Source organism: Mesoplodon densirostris, chromosome 4 (genome assembly GCF_025265405.1).
Source record: "Mesoplodon densirostris isolate mMesDen1 chromosome 4, mMesDen1 primary haplotype, whole genome shotgun sequence".
NCBI classification, from domain to species: Eukaryota; Metazoa; Chordata; class Mammalia; order Artiodactyla; family Ziphiidae; genus Mesoplodon; species Mesoplodon densirostris.
In genome coordinates, this window is record NC_082664.1 from 80333259 (window position 1) to 80359947 (window position 26689).

The 26689-nt window shown below is 38.2% G+C and overlaps 1 protein-coding gene across 1 annotated transcript in view; it reads right to left on the bottom strand.

Moving 5' to 3' along the window:
- AQR (aquarius intron-binding spliceosomal factor) overlaps positions 1-26689 on the bottom strand; it is a 111860-nt gene that overhangs the window by 22015 nt on the left and 63156 nt on the right. The window contains exons 23-29 of the mRNA XM_060096571.1: positions 26267-26377; positions 23403-23512; positions 10653-10788; positions 8527-8736; positions 6530-6667; positions 2338-2409; positions 559-746 (exon numbers count right to left, since the gene is read on the bottom strand). Of these exons, the coding sequence (XP_059952554.1) occupies positions 559-746; positions 2338-2409; positions 6530-6667; positions 8527-8736; positions 10653-10788; positions 23403-23512; positions 26267-26377 (965 nt within the window). The remainder of the gene's footprint in view (positions 1-558; positions 747-2337; positions 2410-6529; positions 6668-8526; positions 8737-10652; positions 10789-23402; positions 23513-26266; positions 26378-26689) is intronic.

Genomic DNA, 26689 nt, shown 5'->3' on the forward strand with positions numbered 1-26689 from the left:
GCAACCTTTGTCTCCCTGTAAGTAACTAAATCAGAAGATTGATGATATTACAAGAAATGATAGCTCCATTACATTCTCTTGAGCTAAATGCTACCTTTATTCCTTAAATTAAAAAAATCAGGGAAGAGTCTGCACAGTGAAAAAATTTTTGAGGTAACTATGAGAGGGGACCTGTACATTTTATGAAGTAAGAATTAGTGTGTTCTCCTCTTGTTCACCTCTAGTTTTAGATTTAGAAATGATATTAATCGTTTATCTTTTGGGGGCATGAAGAAAAGGAAAGTGACAGTGAAAAGAAGCTCTTAGTTTATAAGTCACTTAAATTAATCTCAATGAATAAAATGAAGGGTATAATTTGGTCAATTCACACCCCATGCTGAAGGTAATAAAGGTACTTTCCAATTTGTAGATTTGTATCCAGGCAAGTTCCTGGGTAACAGATAAGAGTCTATACAGAAGATGTTATTGAATACTTGGATCATCAAAATGATGTCCTTAAATAGAAGTAATATCCCTAACATCCACCCTCCCTGCCCCCCGTTGTGCTGTCTCCTTTACCTTGCTCTGGCCCTCCCTTGGGCATCGAGGTCCACAGTAGGAACTCCAACTCTGACAAAGCGAGTGAAGAGAGATTGCTCCATGTTTGAATACTTCTGAAAGGCCATGTTCTTAATGACGGGAGGTAACTGGTGATGATCACCAATCATAATCCAACGTTTTAGTCGGCTAAAACCATCCTGAGGATTCTAGAAATAAAAAGTGAGGACATGGCAAAATCTTCTAATATATTACCCTGTTAATCTCCAAGTTATTGCACAAGATTCTTGCTATTCACAAGATGGCTTTAACAGCTTATTAATTCTTGCTCTTCCCCAGTTCCACAGAAAAGAATCTGGCAAATTTATAGAGCGACTTGTATGGGTACCACTGCTCTTGGCTGACAGTGTGTGAGGGAGGATGGAGGGACTGAGAGGCAAGCATGGAATTACCATACTTTAACATGCAGGGTAACCCAAAGAGGTCTGGGAGACTTAGGTCATAATTAGGCAAAGGGGGCACAGAAAGAAACAGATGCCCAAGCAGGGAAATGGAAAGATGTCAAAGTAAATACCTTGTATCACAATTACGCCAAGAACCAGTATGCGAACACCCCAGAGCAGTAGAAAATATACCTTCTTTAATTTCCTACACTAATACTTCAGTTTCCTGCTCTACCTGTCTCCTTGTTCCTTGTAACATATTCTGAAAAAATACAAGTCCCAAATAACTTGGCTTTATAAAACAACTTTCAGAACCCAATTTGTCTATAAATTAGAGTAGCCTCTATTCTTCAATTAGGAATTCCACATTTTTTTTTTTTTTTTTTTTTTTTTTTGTGTGTGGTATGCGGGCCTCTCACTGCTGTGGCCTCCCCCGCTGCGGAGCACAGGCTCCGGATGCGCAGGCCCAGCGGCCATGGCTCACGGGCCCAGCCGCTCCGCGGCATATGGGATCCTCCCAGACCGGGTCACGAACCCGCATCCCCTGCATCGGCAGGCGGACTCTCAACCACTGCGCCACCAGGGAGGCCCCACATTTTGTTTTTTATGCTCCATAGTAAAGACTATTGTACAATAAGAAAACATTCTTAAACATCATTTATCTAAAAAAATTCAGGCACAAAATAAGCAACGTACCCAGGGATCAAAATCAATTCCAGAAACAACTCTAAATAAAAGAAATGAAAAAGGAGCTCATCTTCCCTCCAAACTGCCTAACAATGTAATTTTCTTGATTAAAATTACTAAGTCTTTTTAAAACTTAGAGATAAACTATGAATTTTTAAATAGTGCTCCCAAACAATACAAACTACTCAATAACCAGTGAATAGATTAAAGGAAGTTTACATGCTTAAAATAGAATACCAAACATAATGAAGTTAAGGAGAACACATAATCATAGCAATTAGCACCCCCAAACTGTGTAGTTTTCTGATGCTACCCCCCAGAATTCTTAAAACTCTACTTTTTAAAAAAAATACATTTATTTTTGGCTGTGTTGGGTCTTTGTTGCTGCATGCAGGTTTTCTCTAGTTGCAGTTGCAGCAAGCAGGGGCTACTCTTCGTTGTGGTGCGTGGGCTTCTCATTGTGGTGGCTTCTCTTGTTGCAGAGCACAGGCTCTAGGCGCACGGGCTTCAGTAGTTGTGCCACACGGGCTTAGTTGCTCCATGGCATGTGGGATCTTCCCAGACCAGGGCTCGAACCCGTGTCCCCTGCATTGGCAGGCGGATTCTTAACCACTGTGCCACCAGGGAAGCTCAAAACTCTACTTTCTTTGTCTCTATCTCAGTATCTTACCTGTAGAAGAAGAGGTATAAAAGTTTCTATCTCCAGAATCTGAGCAGCCTCTTCCATTAAAATGTTGTCATACTGAGAAAGGGAGAAAAAAGAAACCTTGTCAAAAAGAGAGCTTGAAAGCCAAATAGCTACCACCATGACCGTAATAAGCATCCCCAAACCCCTCAAATAATTCAGATCAAAATAACAAGTTATTCAAACAGAAAGTTCATGATTTTCTTTACCATTATGCTACCGCTTCTCCAATTCAAGTTTTTAACTTTAAGGAAGTGCCCTAAACATACAACTCTACATTAAGGAAGCCTCATTTATCATTTCTTGGATTGCGATTATCAATTTAGTGATTTTCAGTTCAGTTTTGAAGTTCTATATAAGCAAGAATCAACCTATGATTATATGAGGTCATTTCCATTGGTACTCTTATCCTAGGTAGTATTTTGCAGTAATTTTTTTCCCTTATGAATCCTACTTGGCACTCAACAATCTCCTTTTGCTCCCCACCCCCGACATTCAATCCATCACCAAAGCATGTCAATTTTACCTTCAAAACTCCCTCTAGAATCTATTCGTTTTTCTACATTTCTACTACCACCACCACTCTAATCCAAGCTGTTACTCTGACTACTGCCAGCAATCTCTTTACTAGTCCCTCTTCTTCCTGTCTTGCCTCCCCTAAACCACTCATATAACAAGTCATCACATCACGTCACCTGGTTTCTAACCCTTCATTGGTTTCCAACTGTCCTAGGAAAAAAGGACCCTTAATGTGGACTGTAAGAGATGTGTTAACTAGGGCCTGTATTCAATCTGGCCCCTGCCTTCCTCTCATACTTTACATGCCACTTTCCTACTTACTCACTAAGCTTCAACTACATTGACCTATTTCATTTTCTCAGAAATTGCAAAACCATTCATGCCTCAGGCCCTCTGAACATGTTATTTTCTCTTCACTTTTTGTCTGCTTGGCTCTTTCTCTCTCTCTCTCTTTTTTTTTTTTCGGTACGCGGGCCTCTCACCACTGTGGCCTCTCCCGTTGCGGAGCACAGTCTCCGGACACGCAGGCCCAGCGGCCATGGCTCACGGGCCCAGCCGCTCCGCAGCATGTGGGATCCTCCCGGACCGGGGCAAAAACCTGCGCCCCCCCTGCATCGGCAGGCAGACTCTCAACCACTGCGCCACCAGGGAAGCGCTCTTTCTCATTTTTAAAGTATCAGCTTAAAACCCACTTTATCCAGGCCTTCTCTGACCTCTCAATCTAAAACAGGTTTCACAGTACTCTGTGCCTTTGTCTCACGGCACATCACAATTTATAATTCTATCTGTATATTTATGTACTTGTTTGATGCCTGAATCTTCCCTCTAGCCCAGTTTCCAGGAATGTTAGGCACTGCACATTTGTAAAATAATGAAAAGTCAAGTCTTTCTCCAACCTAAGGAAATTTCATTCTTTCTTTCATGTACCTCCTCTTCTATGTGCCCAATTTTCTTCTAGATTTATTCTCAACAGGTTTTATCTTTTCCCTTCCACTTCTAATTCTGATTGCTACTTATGATAGTATGATATCCTATTCCTTGTTTTATCGGTAAAATACTTTCTTTGAGACTTTCACTAAGTACAATTAGAGTTCCTTTGTTTTCTATTTTCAAAATTTTCTCCTCTTATTTTGTTTTCCAAGGAAGTGGAAGGTAGGGGGAGCATATTTGCTCTTAATACTTAATTAACTCTTTTAAACTAACTGTGTTCATATATTCTCTAATTTCTGTGTTACTCATTTTACCAAAATATGCTTATATTTGTTCAAGACTAGCAGCTGAGCTAGATTTCCACTGTACATGATAAAGTTAAGGTTCAGTTCTGCACTGTTTCTATCGAAACTACCTGAAAGTTTTAGGCATGGGGATGGGTGCCTTCTCCAGCTCTATCTAATGTTAAATTCCCCTATTACAATGATTAATTAGGTCATCCTGGTAGGAACCTAGGAGAAGGAGGGGTTCAAAAAGCCATGTTTTCTCAGAAGTTCCCACATGGACTCTGAAGGTGATAGACACAATAGGGAAAACAGAGTGGGAGCAGCTCAAAGACGACAGCTTAAAGAGCCTCTTTCCTGAGAAATAGTTCTGCAAATCTAATGTGATTTAACTTATAAAAACATATATATAAAAAAATTAAAAAATAAAAATTCTCTGCACCAGATATATTTCATAAGTAACTAACACCCTAGAATGTTTACTGAGAAGCTGTCTTTGCTTAAACTTGGATGATTAATGAATAGGTTTTATGGGAATTTACTGTGGCTCTGCTTTGAAAATTAAAAAATTATTTCTAATTAAAAAAAAAGTATCTATAGATTCTGTTAAAAAGGAGATTTTAATCACAAAGCAAAATTATGACACAACTATACTGGGTGTTTTAAGGAAGGAAAAGAGTACACAAACGTGCTTGCATGTCTCCTTGGGGACAGCACAGAATCAAAACATATGCCTAATGGAAATTTAACATTCTTTATTGATATAAATGAAAGGACAAAGGAAATACTAGAAGAGTTGAAAGATTAATTAGAGAGTAACAGGGGAGTAGGGGACTGCCTTTTTTTTTTTTTTTTGCGGTACGCGGGCCTCTCACTGCTGTGGCCTCTCCCGTTGGGGAGCACAGGCTCCGGACGCACAGGCTCAGGGGCCATGGCTCACGGGCCCAGCCGCTCTGCAGCATGTGGGACCTTCCTGGACCGGGGCACAAACCTGTGTCCCCTGCATCGGCTGGCGGACTCCCAACCACTGTGCCACCAGGGATGCCCGGGACTGCCTTTTTTAAACGTTAAGTAGAGCTACAAAGTTTTTAAGCTCTTACATCAGATGCATGTGTTGGTTTGATAAAAATAAAACTTCTAAATTAAAAATATAAAAGATGTAAGGGATACTATCAGCACTCATGTTAACTATCTTTAGATGTATATAGCACAATGTAAGAAAATGATCAATGAAAATGTGATAAGCTACAAGTAATGTTTTGTAGAATAGGCATGTGAACAGCTGCATGAAAGCATAAAATGCTCTATTTAGACTGCATCATTTCCCTGTATTATTAAACTGATACAATTTAATATCAATCCAAAGTATATTTTATGTGTCAGCCCCAAGAAAAAAATATTTAGGTGAAAAATTCTCACTAATTTGCAAAAGGTAAGTTTACACCACTAGGTAAGTTCACACTACCTTTTAATAAATTATCATATTTGTCCTACCTTGCAACTGAGGAAACTTTCATCCAAGATAACAATAATTCTATCACCTTGAACTTATTTAGCACTTATCTTCCAGCGAGCTCATAACATTTAAAAATTGTCAGTTATTTTCATCAACAACAAATGCTTTCGCTAACTTTAAATTCAAACCAGTGCACAAACACTATAACTAATGACAGATAAAACAGTTGCAGGGAAGTTAAATGATGTGCATTAAAATCAGAGTTTAGTCAGTATCAATAGCAAAGTCACAAAGTGTCTGCAAATTCAAATTTACTGCTCAATTATTACATTCCATTTCAACTGAGTAACAAGTAACAGGCTGTCTTGCCCTTTAGCTCTCCAGTCCTTATCTTAAGGTGAAGTCATTTAAATATCTCCTTTGACAGTATAAATAACTGTATTACACATCCTCACATAGATGGCTTTTTATTTACTGAATGAACAAATAACTGGGAGTGGATGTGTGCTTAAAAGGTAAACAAGTGTACAGATTTCTAATAGGTGAAAAACGTTGTCAAATATTATTTGTATAAAGCTTTTACTTCTGTTTGGAGATTTTTTTTAACATAGTGAAAATAAATTAATGTACCTTAACAAGTATTAGAAGTTAGTTAGACAATCATGTGGTTATAATGTTACTTAAAGGACATATGTCTGATAACTAAATTTAGAAAAATTAGGTTTAGAGTTTACTAATCATATAAACATGGGAGGTTATCATCACTTTTAAAAGAGACACTTTAAAGTAATTATAAATGCAAATTTCAGTAAGAAGCAGATGTCCAAGGGAAATGGCCTAGGGAAGGGAAGGGGAGGGGAAGGGAAGGGAGAGGAGAGGAGGGGAGGGGAGGGGGGAGGGGGAGGGGAGGGGGGAGGGGAGGGGGAGGGGAGGGAAGAGAACTAACAGCTGCATAGATGAATTAAGGAACTAAAATATAAGTCTTTACCTTGAAGCCTAACTTGACTAAATCATGTCGTTTTAAGGCAGCATGAGTACAGGTCATAGCAATGATTTTGGCTTCTTTCACCAAAAGGTATTTAGATCTGTCCAGTCCACTTCGAAGCAGTTCGGAGGCTCTAAACTCCTATGGAAGTGGGGGAACAATGAGATACTATTTTAGGAAAATAAACAGCTCATGCATACATTTGTACAATCCAGTTTATGAGACGATATGAGAAATTAATATAAATATCTCATAAACTAAGCCTAAAGAATGGTAATTCTGTCCATAATTAATAAGGTACTAATTGAGTTCAAATAATAACTGACAGTCAAGCTACAATTTGGACTGTTTTTTTGGGTATAAGATAAAATATTTACAGTACCAACAAAAATACTGAATAAAATATCCATCACCATTGTGTCTATATTACTCAAGGTCTCTCCAGGAAAACAGAAACTTCTTCAAGCATTCATAACAAAGGGAACTTATTGCAGGGAGCTCGTTATACAGGTGATGGAGGAGCAGAAAAGCGAACCAGGGAATGGCGAAGTAAGCCAGAGACTGGCAACAGCAGGAAATTATGGCCATTCCTAGGCTAGGAAGGATAATGAGGAGGAAGTGCTATCAGAGCCCAGAAACTGGGGTACCAGAATAAGCTGGAACTGCGGTGGGCCAGGCCAGCAGAAACTGGAGCCATGGAAGAGACGAAACCGAGAGAGCTGGTGCAGAAATATCCTGGCTTCTCTCTTTATTCTATTTTTGCCACATTTCTCATTGGCTAAACCCAGACAAAAGTCAGCTGACATGAGAGGCTGGGAAATTAAAACTCCAAGGACCAGTCTCAGCCCTGACCATGGCAGAGGATCCCCATAGAGGAGAGGAGTGGAATGGACAGCAGATGGACGTGAGGAGCAAACGAGCCCGTGCAGAGCACCTAGTATCAAGTTTTATCACATCGGAACACTGTATCATACTTGCTTCAGACTTTTAAACAGTTTTTTGTTTTTTTAAAAATAATTAAAGCATCACAGGTACAGGTGGAGGTATCCTGTATATATCCTTCTTCCCACTCTCTCCCCAGACAGCTATTATAAATTATATGTTTTTCTCCTTTTACATTCTATTTATGTAATCAGAAACATACTATAATACTGTTTTGCAGGTTTTAAAATTTTATTTATCATTATCATACTACATATATACTACATATATATATACATTATATATTTATTATTCTGTACCTACCATCCATCCATTTCTATCCACCTTCTCACACCATACATCAGTGTTTACTGAACATCTATTATGTGCCAGATATTGTTGTAGGAAGTAGGGATAAAATCATATCTAAAAGGTACAAACTAATAAAAAAAAATAAAAAAATAAAATAAAAAATAAAAGGTACAAAGACTTTAAAAAAGACACAGTCTTTGCCCTTTTTATCTGAAGTAATCCTAAACGTTCTTACTGAGGAATCTGAGCCTGAATGCGATCCTTTTACAGCACTGCTGTAGTCTTCCAATGATGTTTCCAATAAGGAATGAGAAAACTATGAAGCATCCCAGGGCTCCCTGGGTTCCAAACATATTCTTCTCTGTCCCCTTTATATAGTGGTGATTCTTATTTCACCTTAATAGTCAGGAACAGTCATCCTGGCTAACATGGCAACCTCATTTTTTGTTTACAGATCAAAGGCATGAAGAACTTAGAATGGCCAAATTCCAAATCAAAGAACCATTGTTAAATCTCCTAATGAAAGCATTCCTTTCTTAAATACTAAGACTTTCACACCAAAAAAGCCAGAAAAATGGGGATTCAATTCATATCTTTATTTTTACTTACTTCTTCAACTAGAAAAATAAATGCTTCCAATAATCTCACTTAAAAGTAATAATCTGGGGTTTGCTAGATTTGATATTCCACTTACTACATTTAAAAAAACCCAACAAACTAAGCTTAAAACCTTTAAAGGAAAGTTAAAAGAACTTGAGAACCCTTACCTCAAGCTGAGTAAAGATTTTCTTAATATGCCTGAAACATCCTTCAGCAATTTCCATGTCTTCTTCATAAGATCGGCCTTTAAAAATGGGTTGAGGGGCATTTGCAAAGTACTCATGAAAAGGGAAGAAAGTGGAGACTTCAGTAACATCTGGCAACGTGTTACCTTTATTTTTCACTTTGCTGATATACTCTTCCCAACGAGACATTACCTGTAAGAAAAAAAGAGACTTGAGGTTAAATTTGACAGCTGTTATGTTTTAAATAATAAAATAAAAAATGAATTGAGTAAAAATAAGATTTGGTAGGTAAAAGAAAAGGAAAAGGAAAAGAAAAGCAACCTTTGACCCAACAGGACTATTTCTTATCCAAGTCACTGACAGACTGCCCTTCTTTTCTAAAAGTAACCTTTAAGACTGTAGGAAAAAAACCTCTTTGATAAAAAATGTACGGATGGGATGGGAAAGAACCTCAGGATCATCTCAAGGGACTTTATCTCAGACATTTCAGCTTTTCTATGCATATTCAAAACAATTTATGATTGATGATCAAAATAAAAACCAAACCTCTCCGGACAAAGAAATTCCTCATTTTTTCACTATCTCAGTTTCTCTCCATATATGGTTAAGTTCAGCTCTAGTAGCTTTTTAATCAATTTAGCACTTGTCAACCCTTCTCCTAGACCTTCATAATTTTTCCAATTCTCTTTAATATACTTATAAAGAACTTCTGGTCAAGCTGCGTATATATTTGAAAGCTCATTTTATGACTTTTGTGACATAGGTAGTTCAACTACCTCCTGCTATAAATGTTAACTATGGCTCTACTCAGTTCCTACCTAATCTCCATTTTTGTAATTCTCTCATTTTTTCTGTGATAATTTCAGTGTTTCTCAAAGTGTGGTCCTTAGGCAGAATATCTGAAAAGCTAAATAAAAATGTAGATACCTGGATGCCACACCTTACTAAAACAAAGTCTCTGGGACAGAGCTTGAGAATTCTCTTTTTAAACAACTTTCCCAATGTGATTATTGTGCGTTCAAAATTGTGAGGCCTTGTGAGGCCTCAAGTTCATATTTTTCAAATTTATTACTTAAGGTTCTACAATTTATATATTATTTCTATTACTTTTAAAACTAGTTTTCACTGAGAGCCTAGTGATTTTTATTTTGTGACAAACATGCATTTAAGCATGATCTTTACTCCATTATTCAAAGTTCTCAACAGTCTGAGTCTAATGCAGACAACTTTGCAAGATCATGCATATGTCCTGTGTTTCACAAGGAACCATGAAATCAGCTTATTCTGAATGGACTCAACTGGTTTATCTGCTTAAACATAAGTTTATGCTTGAGCATAAACTCTTTTTTTCATATATATTTTACAATTTCAGTGTTATGATTTATACCTAAAACATACAAATAGCATTAGAACAAAGACAACAAATACAGTTATACAAAAATCTTCATTATTTATGTTTAATCCATTTAAAATTATTAGTAAACCAGTTGACTTTTAAAGTTTATTTTTATTTATTTTATTTGGCTTTACACTTCTCATTAATTTTCTCACCCCCAAACAAAAGCAAAAACATGTCTCTAAATTGAAGTCACAGAATTTTTAACTTAAACTCCTACTTTGAAATTAATTCTAAAACAAAATGTACTTCTAGAAATTTAAAAAGAAAGTATGTTTTTCTTCATTACTTGATTAATATGCATAGCAAAAGCAAGTTAAAGAACTGTATTTGTTACCACTGGGTAGCTAGACTGTTTGGTTATAGTTCTATAGTAATGGAAAAAAATGAAAACAAAACAAAAAAAAAAAAGAGAGAGAGAGACTAGAAACTTTGTCAACAGCAAGAAAAAAAGAAGAAAAAAGATTTTAAAGTAGCAACATTGGCCTTTCACTGAATGAGTTATCAAGCAAAGTTATTTAGCAAAGAAAAGTGAAGATAATAGGAAATACAAACATTTAACACTCACAAATATAGCTTTGGCAATAGCATATATTTTAATCTACTCAACAAAAAAGTAAGCTTTCAAGAAAGGATCTCCAGAACCCATCACAGTTTCCAACTGAAGACCATATTATAATAAAGTATGATTTTAAAACCCTTGATCTCTTACCTGATATAAGAAGAAATAGCCTGCAGTTTCACAAGTATATGAAGCATCTCCTGGAACCCCTAGACTCTTCTGCAATCGTTTGACTTCTTCTAAAAGTTCTATTCTTCGAGCTAGGACATAATTAACTCTTCCATACCTAAAAATTTCAATTAAGCAAAAAGGCAAAATTACATAATGAAGAGACTTGCACGGAAACTGTCAGCAAAATATTTAAGAAAATCATAATAGAAATGATAAATGGCCAAAGAGAAAAAAAGAACGGTAGAAAACATAAGTTTATATTTACTATAAGTAACAGTTCTTGAGTTATTTTATACTAAAGCTACTTAAAATGTACCCTATGGATCAGGGCTGATCTGCAAATGTGTTAGTGGTCTGTGAGACAGGAAAATCAACTACATTACTAAACACACCTCTAGTTCGGCTTTTTTTTTTTTTCTTCATAAAAAGACCTTCACAAAAAAGGAAACACTACAGTGCATTCAGGTGCTAGTTCATCTCATAACAGACCAGAATACAGTTTACAGATCAGCTACTCTGAATAGCACTATCATAAAAGTAGATTAGCTCTAAAGGTTTTGAAAAGTAATTTTAAAATTTATATTATCCTTCTTTGGCATAGAGCATGGAGCTTGGCATCTGGACCAAGTATGTTCATAAATGTTTGCTGAATGAGTAAGAAAACTAAAATTTGGAGAGTACCCGGCCCAGAGATAGGTAGTTAAGAAAAAAAGTGGAACCAGAATTGGATCCCAAAGCCTATGTACACTCTTTCCACCATAAGAACTGCCTCCTTCAATCCTTTAACACTAATTAAAAAAAAAAAAAAAAGAAGCAACATACAATGGAATTCTATGTAATATTTGCTCAATTATTCTGTAAATCTAAAACTATACTAAAAAAAAGTCTACTAATTAATTTTAAAAAGCAAGGTACAGGAACACCTCATTTTATTGTGCTTCACTTTACTGCACTTTGCAGATACTGCATTTTTTACAAATTGAAGGTTTGTGGTAACCCTGCATTGAGCAAGTCTATCAGTGCTGTTTTTTCCAACAGCATTTGCTAACTTCATGTCTCTGTGTCACATTTAGGAAATTCTTGAACTATTTCAAACATTTTCATTATTATTACATTTGCTATCTGTGATATGTAATCTTTGATATTACTATTGTAATTGTGTTGGGGTGCCACAAACCATGACCATGCAAGATGGCAAACCTAACTGATAAATGTTGTGTGTGTGTTCTGATGTGCTCCATCAATTGGCCATTCCCCCATCTTTCTCCCTCTCCTCAGGCCTCCTTACTCCCTGAGACACAACAATATTGAAGTTAAGGCCAATTAATAACCCTACAGTGGCCTCTCAGTGTTCAGTTGCATGTCTCACTTCAAGTCAAAAGCTAGAAATGATTAAGGTTAGGGAGGAAGGCATGCTGAAAGCTGAGACAGGCCAAAAGCTAGGTCTCTTGCACCAAACAGTTAGTGAAGTTGTGAACGCAAAGGAAAAGTTCTTGAAGGGAATTAAAAGTGCTATTCTAGGGACTTCCCTGGTGGCGCAGTGGTTAAAACTCCGCCTGCCAATGCAGGGTACGCACGTTCGATCCCTGGTCCGGGAAGATCCCACGTGCCGCGGAGCAACCAAGCCTGTGCGCTACAACTACTGAGCCTGTGCTCTAGGGCCCATGAGCCACAACTACTGAGCCCGCATGCCACAACTACTGAAGCCCGTGCACCTAGAGCCCATGCTCTACAATAAGAGAAGCACCACAATGAGAAGCCTGTGCACCACAATGAAAAGTAGCCCCCCGCTCACCGCAACTAGAGAAAGCCCACACGCAGTAACAAAGACCCGACGCAGCCAAAAATAAATAAATTAATTAATTTAAAAAAAAGTGCTACTCCAGTGAACACACGAATGATAAGAAAGTAAAACAGCCTTATTGTTGATATGAAAAAAGCTTTAGTGGTTTGGACAGAAGATCAAACTAGCCACAACATTCTCTTAAGCCAAAGCCTAATCCAGAGAACGCAAGGCCATAACTCACTCTCTTTAATTCTAGTAAGGTTGAGATAGGTGAGGGAGCAGCAGCAGAAGAGTTTGAATCTAGCCAAGGCTGGTTCATGAGGTTTTAGGAAAGAAGCTGCCTCCAAAACGTAAAAGTGCAGGGTGAAGCAGCAAGTGCTGATGTAGAAGCTGCAGCAAGTTATACATAAGATCTAGCTGTGATAACGAAGGTGGCTACACTAAACAACAGATTTTCAGTGTAGAAAAAATACAGCCTTCTATTGGAAGAAGATGCCATCTAGGACTTCCATAGCTAGAGAGGAGAAGTCAGTGCCCATCTTCAAAGGTTCAAAGGACAGGCTGACTCTCTTGTTAGGGGTTAATGCTGCTGGTGACTGTTAAGTTGAAGTCAATGCTCATTCACCATTCCAGAAATCCTAGGGTCCTGAAGACTTATGCTAAATCTACTCTGCTTGCGCTCTGTTAATGGAACAAAGCCTGGATGACAGCACATCTGTTTACAACATGGTTTACTGAATATTTTAAGCCCACTGTTTGCACCTCCTTCTCAGGAAAAAGATTCCTTTCAACATATTACTGCTCATCAACAATGTACCTGGTACCCAAGAACTCTGAAGGAGATGTACAGTGAGATTCATGTTGTTTTCAGGCCTGCTAACACAACATCTGTTCTGCAGCCCATGCATCAAGGAGTCGTTCGACTTTCAAGTCTTATTATTTAAGAAATATATTTTGTACGACTATAGCTGCCATAGATGGTGATTCCTCTCATGGTTCTGGGCAAAGTAAACTGAAAACCTTCTGGAAAGGATTCACCATTTTATTTATTATTATTATTTTTTTATTTTTTATTTTTTTTGCGGTATGCGGGCCTCTCACTGTTGTGGCCTCCCCCGTTGCGGAGCACAGGCTCCGGACGCGCAGGCTCCGGACGCGCAGGCTCAGCGGCCATGGCTCACGGGCCCAGCCGCTCCGCGGCATATGGGATCCTCCCAGACCGGGGCACGAACCCGTATCCCCTGCATCGGCAGGCGGACTCTCAACCACTTGCGCCACCAGGGAGGCCCAGGATTCACCATTTTAGATGCCACTAAGGACATTCGTGATTCACTGGAAGAGGTCAAAACATCAAAATTAACAGGAGTTTGGAAGAAGTTGATCCTAACCCTCCTGGATGACTTTCAGGGGATTAAGACTTCAGTGGAGGAAAAAAAACTGTAGTTCTGGTAGGAAGTAGCAAGAGAACTAGAATCAGAAGTAGAACCTGAAGATGGGACTAAATTGCCTCAATCTCAAGATGACACTTTAACAGATGAGGAGTTGCCTCTTATGGGAGAGCAAAGAAAGAAGTTTCTTGAGATGGAATCTATTCCTGGTGAAGGTGACATGAAGACTGTTGAAATAACCACAAAGGATTTAGAATATTACATACATTTAGTTGACAAAGTAGCAGCAGAGTTTGGTAGGACTGACTCTAATTTTGAAAGAAGTTCTATTGTGGGTAAAATACTACCAAGCAGCATTGCCTGCTACAGAGAAATCAAGATTCAATCCACAGGGAAAACTTCATTGCTGTCTCATTTTAGTAAGTTGCCACAGCCCCCCCCACCTTCAGCAACCACCACCCTGATCAGCCAGCAGCTATCAACATTGAGGCAAGACCCTCACCAGCAAAGATTACAGCCTGTTGAAGGCTCAGATGAAGCCTAGCATTTTTTAGTGATAAAGCATTTTTTAACTAAGGCATGTACAATGTTTTTTTAGACATAATGCTATTGCATGCTTAGTAGACTATAGTATAGTGTAAACAATACTTTTATATGCACTGGGAAGCCAAAAAATCCACGTGACTCGCTTTATTGTGATATGTACTTGATTATGATGGTCTGGAACTGAATCTGCAAAGTCTCTGCGGTATGCCTGTACACAATTATATATAATACATAGTTACAGATGATTATTGAAAAAGAGACTAATAAAAACTTGTTTGGGAGAAGTAGCATTATGAGTGATCACTCCCTCTCCACTATCTTACTAGATACAAAAAATTTTGTTTAGGGAAAGTGATATTAATTTTATTGTGAAACAATATTCACTATTTTTCTTTTTAATTATGACAAAGAGAGAAATATGAAATAAATGCACAATCAAACAAGCACACACATTATTAACAAGATCTGGAGCTTGACTTGCCTATCAGAAAGCAAAAAGTACTTTTTTCCTGAGAAACATGGTAGTACCTGAAATCATTTTTAAAATTCTGCTGCTTTTGTATTATAATACCTTTAAATACCAGAAATTGAACTGCACCACACTTATAATTACACTATTTAGCATACCATGAGCACCCATATATTCAATGAATTATGGATTGGTAGATTTTAGAGTTGAGCCCACTTGTGTAAGTTAGGTTTAATAATAAGAAATACCCATGGGAAGAACTCAGGGAAGCATTGCAAGTTGATCCAAAATTAAGAATCTACAGCCCTAAATAAATTAATGTGTGTTGATCTTGCCCACTGACTTTTCAGAAGCTAAAATATTTTGGGAGGGGGACCTTCAAGATGGCAGAGGAGTAAGTCTTGGAGATCACCTTCCTCCCCACAAATACATCAAAAATACATCTACATGTGGAACAACTCCTACAGAACACCTACTGAACGCTGGAAGAAGACCTCAGACCTCCCAAAAGGCAAGAAACTCCCTCACGTATCTGGGTAGGGCAAAAGAAAAAAGAATAAACAGAGACAAAAGGATAGGGACGGGACCTGCACCAGTAGGAGGGAGCTGTGAAGGAGGAAAGGTTTCCACACACTAGGAAGCCCCTTTGTGGGCGGAGAGTGTGGGTGGCGGAGGGGGGAGCTTTGGAGCCATGGAGGAGAGCGCAGCAACAGGGGTGCGGAGGGCAAAGCGGAGAGATTCCCACACAGAGGATTGGTGCCGACCGGCATTCACCAGCCCAAGAGGCTTGTAGGCTCACCCGCCAGGACAGGCGGGGCTGGGACCTGATGCTCAGGCTTCAGTCGGTGCGCAGGGAGAGGACTGGGGTTGGCGGCGTGAACACAGCCTGCAGGGGGCTAGTGCACCACAGCTGGGAGGGAGTCCGGGAAAAAGTCTGGAGCTGCCTAAGAGGCAAGAGGCCACTGTTTTGGGGTGCGAGAGGAGAGGGGATTCAGAGCACCACCTAAACGAGCTCCAGAAACAGGTGTGAGCCGCGGCTATCAGCATGGACCCCAGAGACGGGCATGAGACACTAAGGCTGCTCCTGCAGCCACCAAGAAGCCTATGTGCAAACACAGGTCACTGTCCACACCTGCCTCCCCCTCCCAACCCCCAGGAGCCGGTGCAGCCCACCACTGCCAGGGTCCCGTGATCCAGGGACAACTTCCCTGGGGGACCACATGGCGCACCCAGGCTGTTGCAATGTCACGCCAGCCTCTGCCGCCTCAGGCTCACCCCATATTCCAATTGTAACTAGCACACCTCTCCCTCCCCCAGGCCTGAATAAGCAGGAGCCGCCTAATCAGCCACTGCTTTAACCCCCTCCTGTCTGGGCGGTGAACAGATGCCTGAGGGCAACCTACATGCTGAGGTGGGCCAAAATTAAAGCTAAACCCCAAGAGCTGTGCAAACAAAGAGAAAGGGAAACTTCTCCATGAAGCCTCAGGAGCAGCAGATTAAATCCCCACAATCAACTTGATGTACCCTGCATCTGTGGAATACCTGAATAGACAACGAATCATCCCAAAATTGTGGCGGTGGACTTTGGCAGCAACTGTAGACTTGGGGTTTGCTGTCTGCAACTGATTTGTTTCTGATTTTTATGTTTATCTTAGTTTAGTGTTTAGTGCTTGTTATCATTAGTGGATTTGTTTCCTGGTTTGGTTGCTCTCTTTTTTATTTTTATTATTTTCTTTATTTTAATAACTTTTTAAAATTTTATTTATTTCCTTCTTTCTTTCTTTTTTTCTCCCTTTTATTCTGAGCCATGTGGCTGACACGGTCTTGGTGTTCTGGCCTGGTGTCAGGCCTGAGCCTCTGAGGTGGGAGAGCCGAGATCAGGACATTGGACCACCAGAGGCCTCCCAGCCTCATGTAATATCAATCGGCAAGAGTTCTCCCACAGATCTCCATCTCAATGCTAAGACCCAGCTCCACCCAACAGCAAGCTAACACCAGTGCTGGACGCCCCATACCAAACAACTAGCAAGACAGGAACACAAACCCACCCATTAGCAGAAAGGCCGCCTAAAATCATACTAAGTTCATAGACACCTCAAAACACACCAATGGACACGGACCTGCCCTCCAGAAACACAAAATCCAGCCCCACCCACCAGAACATAGGCACCAGACCACTCCACAAGCCACTGAACCAACCTCAGCCACTGGGGGCAGACACCAAAAACAACAGGAACTATGAACCTGCAGCCTGTGAAAAGGAGACCCCAAACACAGAAAGTTAAACAAAATGAGAAAACAGAGAAATATGCAGCAGATGAAGAAGCAAGGTAAAAACCCACCAGACCAAATAAATGAAGAGGAAACAGGCAGTCTACCTGAAAAAGAATTCAGAGTAATAATAGTAAAGATGATCCAAAATCTTGGAAACAGAATGGAGAAAATATAAGAAATGTTGAACAAGCACCTAGAAAAACTAAAGAGCAAACAAACAATGATGAACAGCACAATAAATGAAATTAAAAATTCTCTAGAAGAAATCAATAGCAGAATAACAGGCAGAAGAAAGGATAAGTGACCTGGAAGATAAAATAGTGGAAATAACTACCACAGACCAGAATAAAGAAGAAAGAATGGGGCTTCCCTGGTGGTGCAGTGGTTGAGAATCTGCTTGCCAATGCAGGGGACATGGGTTCGAGCCCTGATCTGGGAAGATCCCACATGCCGCGGAGCAGCTAGCCCCGTGAGCCACAATTACTGAGCCTGCGCGTCTGGAGCCTGTGCTCCGCAACAAGAGAGGCCGCGATAATGAGAGGCCCGCGCACTGCGATAAGGAGTGGCCCCCACTTGCCGCAACTAGAGAAGGCCCTTGCACAGAAATGAAGACCCAACACAGCCATAAATAAATAAATAAAATTAAAAAAAAAAAAAAGAAGAAAGAATGAAAAGAATTGAGGACAGTCTCAGAGACCTCTGGGACAACATTAAACACACCAACATTCGAATTATATGCATCCCAGAAGAAGACAAAAAGAAAGGGCCTGAGAAAATATTTGAAGAGATTATAGTTGAAAATTTCCCTAACATGGGAAAGGGAATAGTCAGTCAAGTTGAGGAAGCACAGAGAGTCCCATACAGGATAAATCCCAGGAGAAACATGCCAAGACACATATTAATCAAACTATCAAAAACTAAATACAAAGAAAAAATTATTAAAAGCAGCAAGGGAAAAGCAACAAATAACATACAAGGGAATCCCCATAAAGGTTAACAGCTGATCTTTCAGCAGAAACTCTGCAAGCCAGAAGGGAGTGGCAGGACATATTTAAAGTGATGAAAGGGAAAAACCTACAACCAAGATTATTCTACCCAGCAAGGATCTCATTCAGATTCAATGGAGAAATTAAAACCTTTACAGACAAGCAAAAGCCAAGAGAATTCAGCACTGCCAAACCAGCCTTACAACAAACATTAAAGGAACTTCTCTAGGCAGGAAACACAAGAGAAGGAAAAGACCTACAAAAACAAACCCAAAACAATTAAGAAAATGGTAATAAGAACATACATATCAATAATTACCTTAAATGTAAATGGATTAAATGCTCCAACCAAAAGACACAGACTGGCTGAATGGATACAAAAACAAGATCTGTATATATGCTGTCTACAAGAGACCCACTTCAGACCTAGGGACACATACAGACTGAAACTGAGGGGATGGAAAAAGATATTCCATGCAAATGGAAATCAAAAGAAAGCTGGAGTAGCAATTCTCATATCAGAAAATATAGACTTTAAAGACTATTACAAGAGACAAAGAAGGACACTACATAATGATCAAGGGATCAATCCAAGAAGATAACAATTGTAAATATTTATGCACCCAACATAGGAGCTCCTCAATACATAAGGCAAATGCTAACAACCATTAAAGGGGAAATCGACAGTAACACAATAAAAGTAGGGGACTTTAACACCCCACTTTCACCAGTGCACAGATCATCCAAAATGAAAATAATAAATAAATAAGGAAACACAAGGTTTAAAGGACACATTAAACAAGATGGACTTAATTGATATTTATAGGACATTCCATCCAAAAACAACAGAATACACTTTCTTCTCAAGTGTTTATGGAACATTCTCCAGGATAGACCATATCTTGAGTCACAAATCAAGCCTTGGTAAATTTAACAAAATTGAAATCTTATCAAGTATCTTTTCCGAACACAATGCTATGAGACCAGATATCAATTACAGGAAAAAAACTGTAAAAACTACAAACACACAGAGGCTAAACAATACACTACTAAATAACCAAGAGATCACTGAAGAAAACAAAGTGGAAATCAAAAAATACCTAGAAACAAATGACAATGAAAACACAATGACCCAAAACCTATGGGACGCAGCAAAAGCAGTTTTAAGAGGGAAGTTTATAGCAATACAATTCCTACCTCAAGAAACAAGAAACATCTCAAATAAACAACCTAACCTTACACCTAAAGCAATTAGAGAAAGAACAAACCCCCCCCAAAGTTAGCAGAATGAATCATAAAGATGAGATCAGAAGTAAATGAAAAAGAAATGAAGGAAACAATAGCAAAGATCAATAAAACTAAAAGCTGGTTCTTTGGGAACATAAAAAAAAAGATAAACCATTAGCCAGACTCATCAAGAAAAAAAGGGAGAAGACTCAAATCAACAGAATTAGAAACGAAAAAGGAGAAGTAACAACTGATACTGCAGAAATACAAAGGATCCTGAGAGATTACTACAAGCCACTATATGCCAGTAAAATGGACAACCTGGAAGAAATGGACAAATTCTTAGAAAAGCACAACCTTCCGAGACCGAACCAGGAAGAAACAGAAAATATAAACAGACCAATCACAAGCACTGAAATTGAAACTGTGATTAAAAATCTTCCAACAAACAAAAGCCCAGGACCAGATGGTTTCACAAGCAAATTCTATCAAACATTTAGAGAAGAGCTAACACCTATCCTTCTCAAAGTCTTCCAAAATATAGCAGAGGGAGGAACACTCCAAAAGTCATTCTATGAGGCCACCATCACCCTGATACCAAATCCAGACAAAGATTTCACAAAAAAAGAAAATTACAGGCCAGTATCATTGATGAACACAGATGCAAAAGTCCTCAAGAAAATACTAGCAAACAGAATCCAACAGCACAGTAAAAGGATCATACACCATGATCAAGTGGGGTTTACCCCAGGAAGGCAAGGATTCTTCAATATACACAAATCAATCAATGTGATACACCATATTAACAAACTGAAGGATAAAAACCATATGATAATCTCAGTAGATGCAGAAAAGGCTTTTGACAAAATTCAACAGGCATTTATGATAAAAACTCTCCAGAAAGGAGGCAGAGAGGGAACCTACCTCAACATAATAAAGTCCATATATGACAAACCCACAGCCAACATCATTCTCAATGGTGAAAAACTGAAACCATTTCCTCTAAGATCAGGACCAAGACAAGGTTGCCCACTCTCACCACTATTATTTAACATAGTTTTGGCCATAGCAATCAGAGAAGAAAAAGAAATAAAAGGAATCCAAATTAGAAAAGAAGAAGTAAAACTGTCACTGTTTGCAGATGACATGATACTACACATAGAGAATCCTAAAGATGCTACCAGAAAACTACTAGAGCTAATCAATGAATTTCGTACAGTAGCAGAATACAAAATTAATGCACAGAAATCTCTTGTATTCTTACACACTAATGATGAAAAATCTGAAAGAGAAATTAAGGAAACACTCCCATTACCATTGCAACAAAAAGAATAAAATACCTAGGAATAAACCAACCTAAGGAGATAAAAGACCTCTTTGCAGAAAACTATAAGACACTGATGAAAGAACTTAAAGATGATACAAACAGATGGAGAGATATACCATGTTCTTGGGTTGGAAGAATCAACATTGTGAAAATGACTATACTACTCAAAGCAATCTACAGATTCAATGCAATCCCTATCAAACTACCAATGGCATTTTTCACAGAACTAGAAAAAAATTTTCACAATTTGTATGGAAAAACAAAAGACCCTGCATAGCCAAAGCAACCTTGAGAAAGAAAAACGGAGCTGGATGAATCAGGCTCCCTGACTTCAGACTATACTACAAAGCTACAGCAATCAAGACAGTATGGTAGTGGCACAAAAACAGAAATATAGATCAATGGAACAGGATAGAAAGCCCAGAGGTAAACTCACACAGGTATGGTCCCCTTATCTTTGATAAAGGAGGCAAGAATATACAATGGAGAAAAGACAACCTCTTGAATAGTGGTGGTGGGAAAACTGGACAGCTACATGTGAAAGCATGAAATTAGAACAATTCCTAACACCATACACAAAAATAAACACAAAATGAAATAAAGACCTAAAAGTAAGGCCAGACACTATAAAACTCTTAGAGGAAAACATAGGCAGAACACTCTATGACATAAATCATAGCAAGACCCTTTTTGACCCACCTCCTAGAGAAATGGAAATAAAAACAAAAATAAACAAATGGGACCTAATGAAACTTAAAAGCTTTTGCACAGCAAAGGAAACCATAAGCAAGACAAAAAGACAACCCTCAGAATAGGAGAAAATATTTGCAAATGAAGCAACTGACAAAGGAGTAATCTCCAAACTTTACAAGCAGCTCATGCAGCTCAATATCAAAAAAACAAACAACGCAATGCAAAAATAGGCAGAAGATCTAAACAGACATTTCTCCCAAGAAGATACACAGATTGCCAACAAACACATGAAAGGATGCTCAACATCACTAATCATTAGAGAAATGCAAATCAAAACCACAATGAGGTATCATCTCACACTGGTGAGAATGGCCATCATCAAAAAATCTGCAAACAATAAATGCTGGAGAGCGTGTGGAGAAAAGGGAACCCTCTTGCACTGTTGGTGGGAATGTAAATTGATACAGCCTCTATGGAGAACAGTATGGAGGTTCCCTAAAAAACTAAAAATAGATCTGGCATATGATGTAGCAATCCCACCACTGGGCATATATCCTGAGAAAACCATAATTCAAAAAGAGACAAGTACCACAATGTTCACTGCAGCACTATTTACAATAACCAGGACATGGAAGCAACCTAAGTGTCCATCGACAGATGAATGGATAAAGAAGTTGTGCCAGATATATATAATGGAATATTACTCAGCCATAAAAAGAAACGAAATTGAGTTATTTGTCGTGAGGGGGATGGATCCAGAGTCTGTCACACAGAGTGAAGTCAGAAAGAGAAAAACAAATACCATATGCTAACACACACACACACACACACACACATATATATATGTAATCTAAAAAAAAAAAAAAAGAAAAATGGTTCTAATGAACCTAGGGGTAGGACAGGAATAAAGATGCAGATGTACAGAATGGACTTGAGGACATGGGGAGGGGGAAGGGTAAGCTGAGATGAAGTGAAAGAGTAGCACTGACATATATACACTACCAAATATAAAACAGATAGCTAGTGGGAAGCAGCTGCATAGCACATGGAGATCAGCTTGGTGCTCTGTGACCACCTAGAGGGGTGAGATAGGGAGGGTGGGAGGGAGACGCAAGAGGGAGGGCATATGGGGATATATGTATACATTTAGCTGATTCACTTTGTTATATAGCAGAAACTAACACAACACTGTAAAGCAATTATACTCCTATAAAGAGGTTAAAAAAAACTGTTGCGTGATCTTTTTAATACAAGAACTCAAAATAAATGTAACATAATAAGTTAACACTCTTTTAGCTCTTTTGATGTCTATAATCTGTTTAGTCAAAAGTAATGTCCAATAGTCAAAGGCTGTATTTATTATATACACCTGTTAATTATGACTATTGACTGAAATTATGCTTTAAAAATGAATTTAAATATAAATGAAATGAGCTATCATAAAGCAACTTTAAAGGAAAAAACCAAAATACTAACAGCAGAAGAAATTTGACTTCTAAAGTTTAGTCACCTTACAATACGTAATATTAAGCATAAAGTCCAGCTAAACTGGCAATAAGTTCCTGAAGTAATATTTACAACCCCAAAGCTTATATTATCATTAATCTCCAACTGCATTTCATTAAATGAATCCAGTTAATTGGTGTCTAAAATATATGCAAATTAAATGTGTAGATAAAGTGTGAACAGGAATTGCGTAACGTTGTACAGTTTGGGTTTGGCAACATTAAAAATTACTTCAATAAATAAAGAGCAAATGGATATATGCAATTTAAACAAGATGAAAAGATAACTCTCTTCACTGAAATAACTGTATGAGGAAAAAAATGGCATAAACATGCAGAACTGGAGCAGAGGGAAATCCTGAACAGACTTTGGGTTCAATTAGTATAGCCTAAGTAGGTTACACTAGAACCCTTCAGAATTCAGTTGGAGTATTCATTGCTCTCTTTTCCTGTCCTTTATTAAAGAAAAAGAGGAGAAGGTTAAAAATTCTTTGTATACCGTTTCAAAACTAATCCCCATTTGCTCACCTGCTGAAATCTTTCTCCGTCTCCAGCTCTTCTTCTCCGTGACCTAGACGCAGGAGGTGACGCTCGTCAATGTCTAAAGCCATGATTTTCTCAAACAACTGGTTCAGGGCCTGGAGAATAAAAGAAAAAAGAATGATGGAGAATTTTATAGAATCAGTAGGCTCCTTTAAAAGTAACAAAAACTAACAATCAGAAGGATAGAAACAAATGAGCATTGCTCAGTCAGATAAGAATCAAAGTAAAAACACAGAAGGAAACATCTTATATTACGGCCATTTATAATTTAAACAAAACAGTATTTTTATTGATTTCTGATATTGCTATATACGTATACTTGGTCAAATTAGTAACTGGAAATCATAAAAACCATCTGTCCATTACATCTCTGATAATTTATGAAAAGAGAAGGCTTTGGCTCAGTATGTATTTCTCTCAAGTAGCAAAAATTAGTAAAATAATAAACAATCACATTAAGTTTCATTTTATTTAACAGAATTTCCACGAGTTGCAGAAAACTGAAAAGTTTTTGTGGTTGGAGAAGTCCTCTTAGGAGATGTGTGGGTAGAATACTTCAAAAGGATCACAGAGAGGAAAGGTAAAGTGCAACATTCAAATCTTAGACTGAAAGTCTAAATTAGCTCTCTATACTCATCGCAAACTGTTCTGATGAAAGCCATTTCCCTATGAAATGTTCGCATTTGGGGCTCCCTGAAATCCTAGTATTTACTATCAGAACATCTGCAGTTATAAGGTTTTGCAGAAAGGCAAAAGTTTCATTGCATGGAAAGATATGCTAATAAAATGACATTTAAAAATTAGCCCCCACTCAAATATTTCTCCCAATTAACCACTAGTTTAACCCCGCCCAGGAGGTCAACATCCAGTCTTGTAAACATCCAGGCTACATAAGGTATACAGATATCCTTTGCTATCAAAATTCTAGCAATTAGAGCTCAGAAACTGATGAGATAAACATAAATCTTCAGGAAAAAAATTCACGCTATCTAAACTCTTGATATTTTCCATCTAAAACTTGAGATGCAATAGATCAGATCACATGGCATTACTCACTGTCCAAACCTTTCCTATCCAAACTCACGAACCACATAGATTTAGGGGACAAAAAAATACTAGCACATTGCAATCTCAGAAAAAATTGCAAGATTTCATCGAGAATTAAAGTGATGTTGGAGAACTGCTTGAATTATAGATGGGAACCAAGATCTGGTAAACAGAACAGTTGTGAAAAATCAACAACTTGCGCTTAAGAGGATGGTCTGATTATCAAAGGAGCAAAGAAATCTTTGGCTATTTTTGCAAAATAACCTTCTCTATAACTGTGCTACACAAGACAGTCATAAGTAGAGGATACTATAGAAAGTCATTATCAAGTTATGACAAAATTTACTAAAAAATATTATGGGCTTCCCTGGTGGTGCAGTGGTTGAGAATCTGCCTGCTAATGCAGGGGACACGGGTTTGAGCTCTGGTCTGGGAAGATCCCACATGCCGCGGAGCAACTAAGCCCATGAGCCACAGCTACTGAGCCTACGCGTCTGGAGCCTGTGCTCCGCAACAAGAGAGGCAGCGACCGTGAGAGGCCCACGCACCACGATGAAGAGTGGCCCCCCGCTCGCCGCAACTAGAGAAAGCCCTCGCACAGAAACAAAGACCCAACACAGCCAAAAATAAATAAATTAATTAATTAAAAAAAATATTATGTTAAAACACACTGAATAATTCCTTATTCATTCTAAGAATCTGCAAATAGGTAACATTATTACAGACTGGATTTTATTAAATAGAAGAAAAAAGTCTTTACACAGTTTGTTTCTTTTAGCAAGATAAAGTCTTAACCCTCTTTTGCACACAATTTTAGTACACCAGGCCAGTTACTTATAAACTTTAAAGAAATAAAAACATAAGTGAATGAATTGGGTAGTATTAATTTTAAAATCCTGAGATTAAGTTGATGAATAACCGTAAATAACATTTAGCATTCTAAAAACTCAGTGTTTCTTTGTAGACCAACTTTTTTAAAGAACTGGTCAACTGAAATCACTATTGTTAATATGTATTCAGAGAAAACAAGTACCTTTGGAGATTCAGACTACCATGTGAGTTTCATAACATGTTTCAGAATGTTCTGAGAGCTAGCTCCCTGTCACATTTTACATTAGAGTTAACATCACTTGTTCTTTTTCATTTCTATGGTAGTGACAGCTTCAGAATAATTACATCAGCACACATACAGATGTAAAGACCATTTTTCATCCATTATTTACAAGAAAGGAGTTTGTTTTGCTTGTTTAGCTATTTATAAATGCCTTATGTATTGGACCTGAAACCTAAAATTGTCCTTCCATGTAATATACATATTCATATACATATTTTATAAGGATTTAAAATTCAATCCAGTATTAGTATGATCTGGATTTAGTCTTTTAGGAATATCCATTCTACTAGTAGAAAAATACTACTAGTAAGGGGTAATGCTTTTGATCTCAAAGTAAAACGTCTAGCTTAGCATGGATGATGAGAGAAAAAGGCAATTACCACATATCCAAATATTCTCCTCAGCTTTTCCACATTTGGACTACCTCTATTCGAAATAAAAGATTGTTTTTATATTTTTCTCAATATGGTCTGGTCATGACCAGTGATAATCCAAGATTAACTCAATAACAAACACTATGCTCATCAGCCTTTGGTACTCTGTGAGCCCATAATCAGGTTATCATATAAGCAGAAATCTCCATTGTGCTTTCATGCGTCTCCTGCTCCATACACGCATGTCCACTTCATACATGCATGTGTGCAGCACGTGCATGCATGTACGCGCGCATACACACTCTCTCTCTTACCTGATTGGAATGAGTAACAATCAGAGTCCTCTGCTCTGGGAAATTGTGGTAGATGTTGGATATGATTTGGACTGCCACATCTGTTTTTCCTGTACCTGGTGGGCCCACAACCTAAAAAGCAGATGAACACATAGCAAACTACTAAGTTATCACATTGTTAGAAAATGGAGATTTTAAAACTAAAAGATAAAATAAATTTAAAAATTTGCTGGGTAAGTTCAATGCAGAATGGACAAGACAGAGTTAGTGGACTTGAAGACAAATCAATAGAAATCACCCAACCTGAACAACAAGCAGAAAAAAAAGATTAAAAAAATAACACACACAGCCTTGTGAATCTATGAGGCAATATTAAAAGGTATAACATATCTTTCAAATCCTAGAAAGAAGGGGAAAAGCATGCAGTGTAGAAAAAGTATTTAA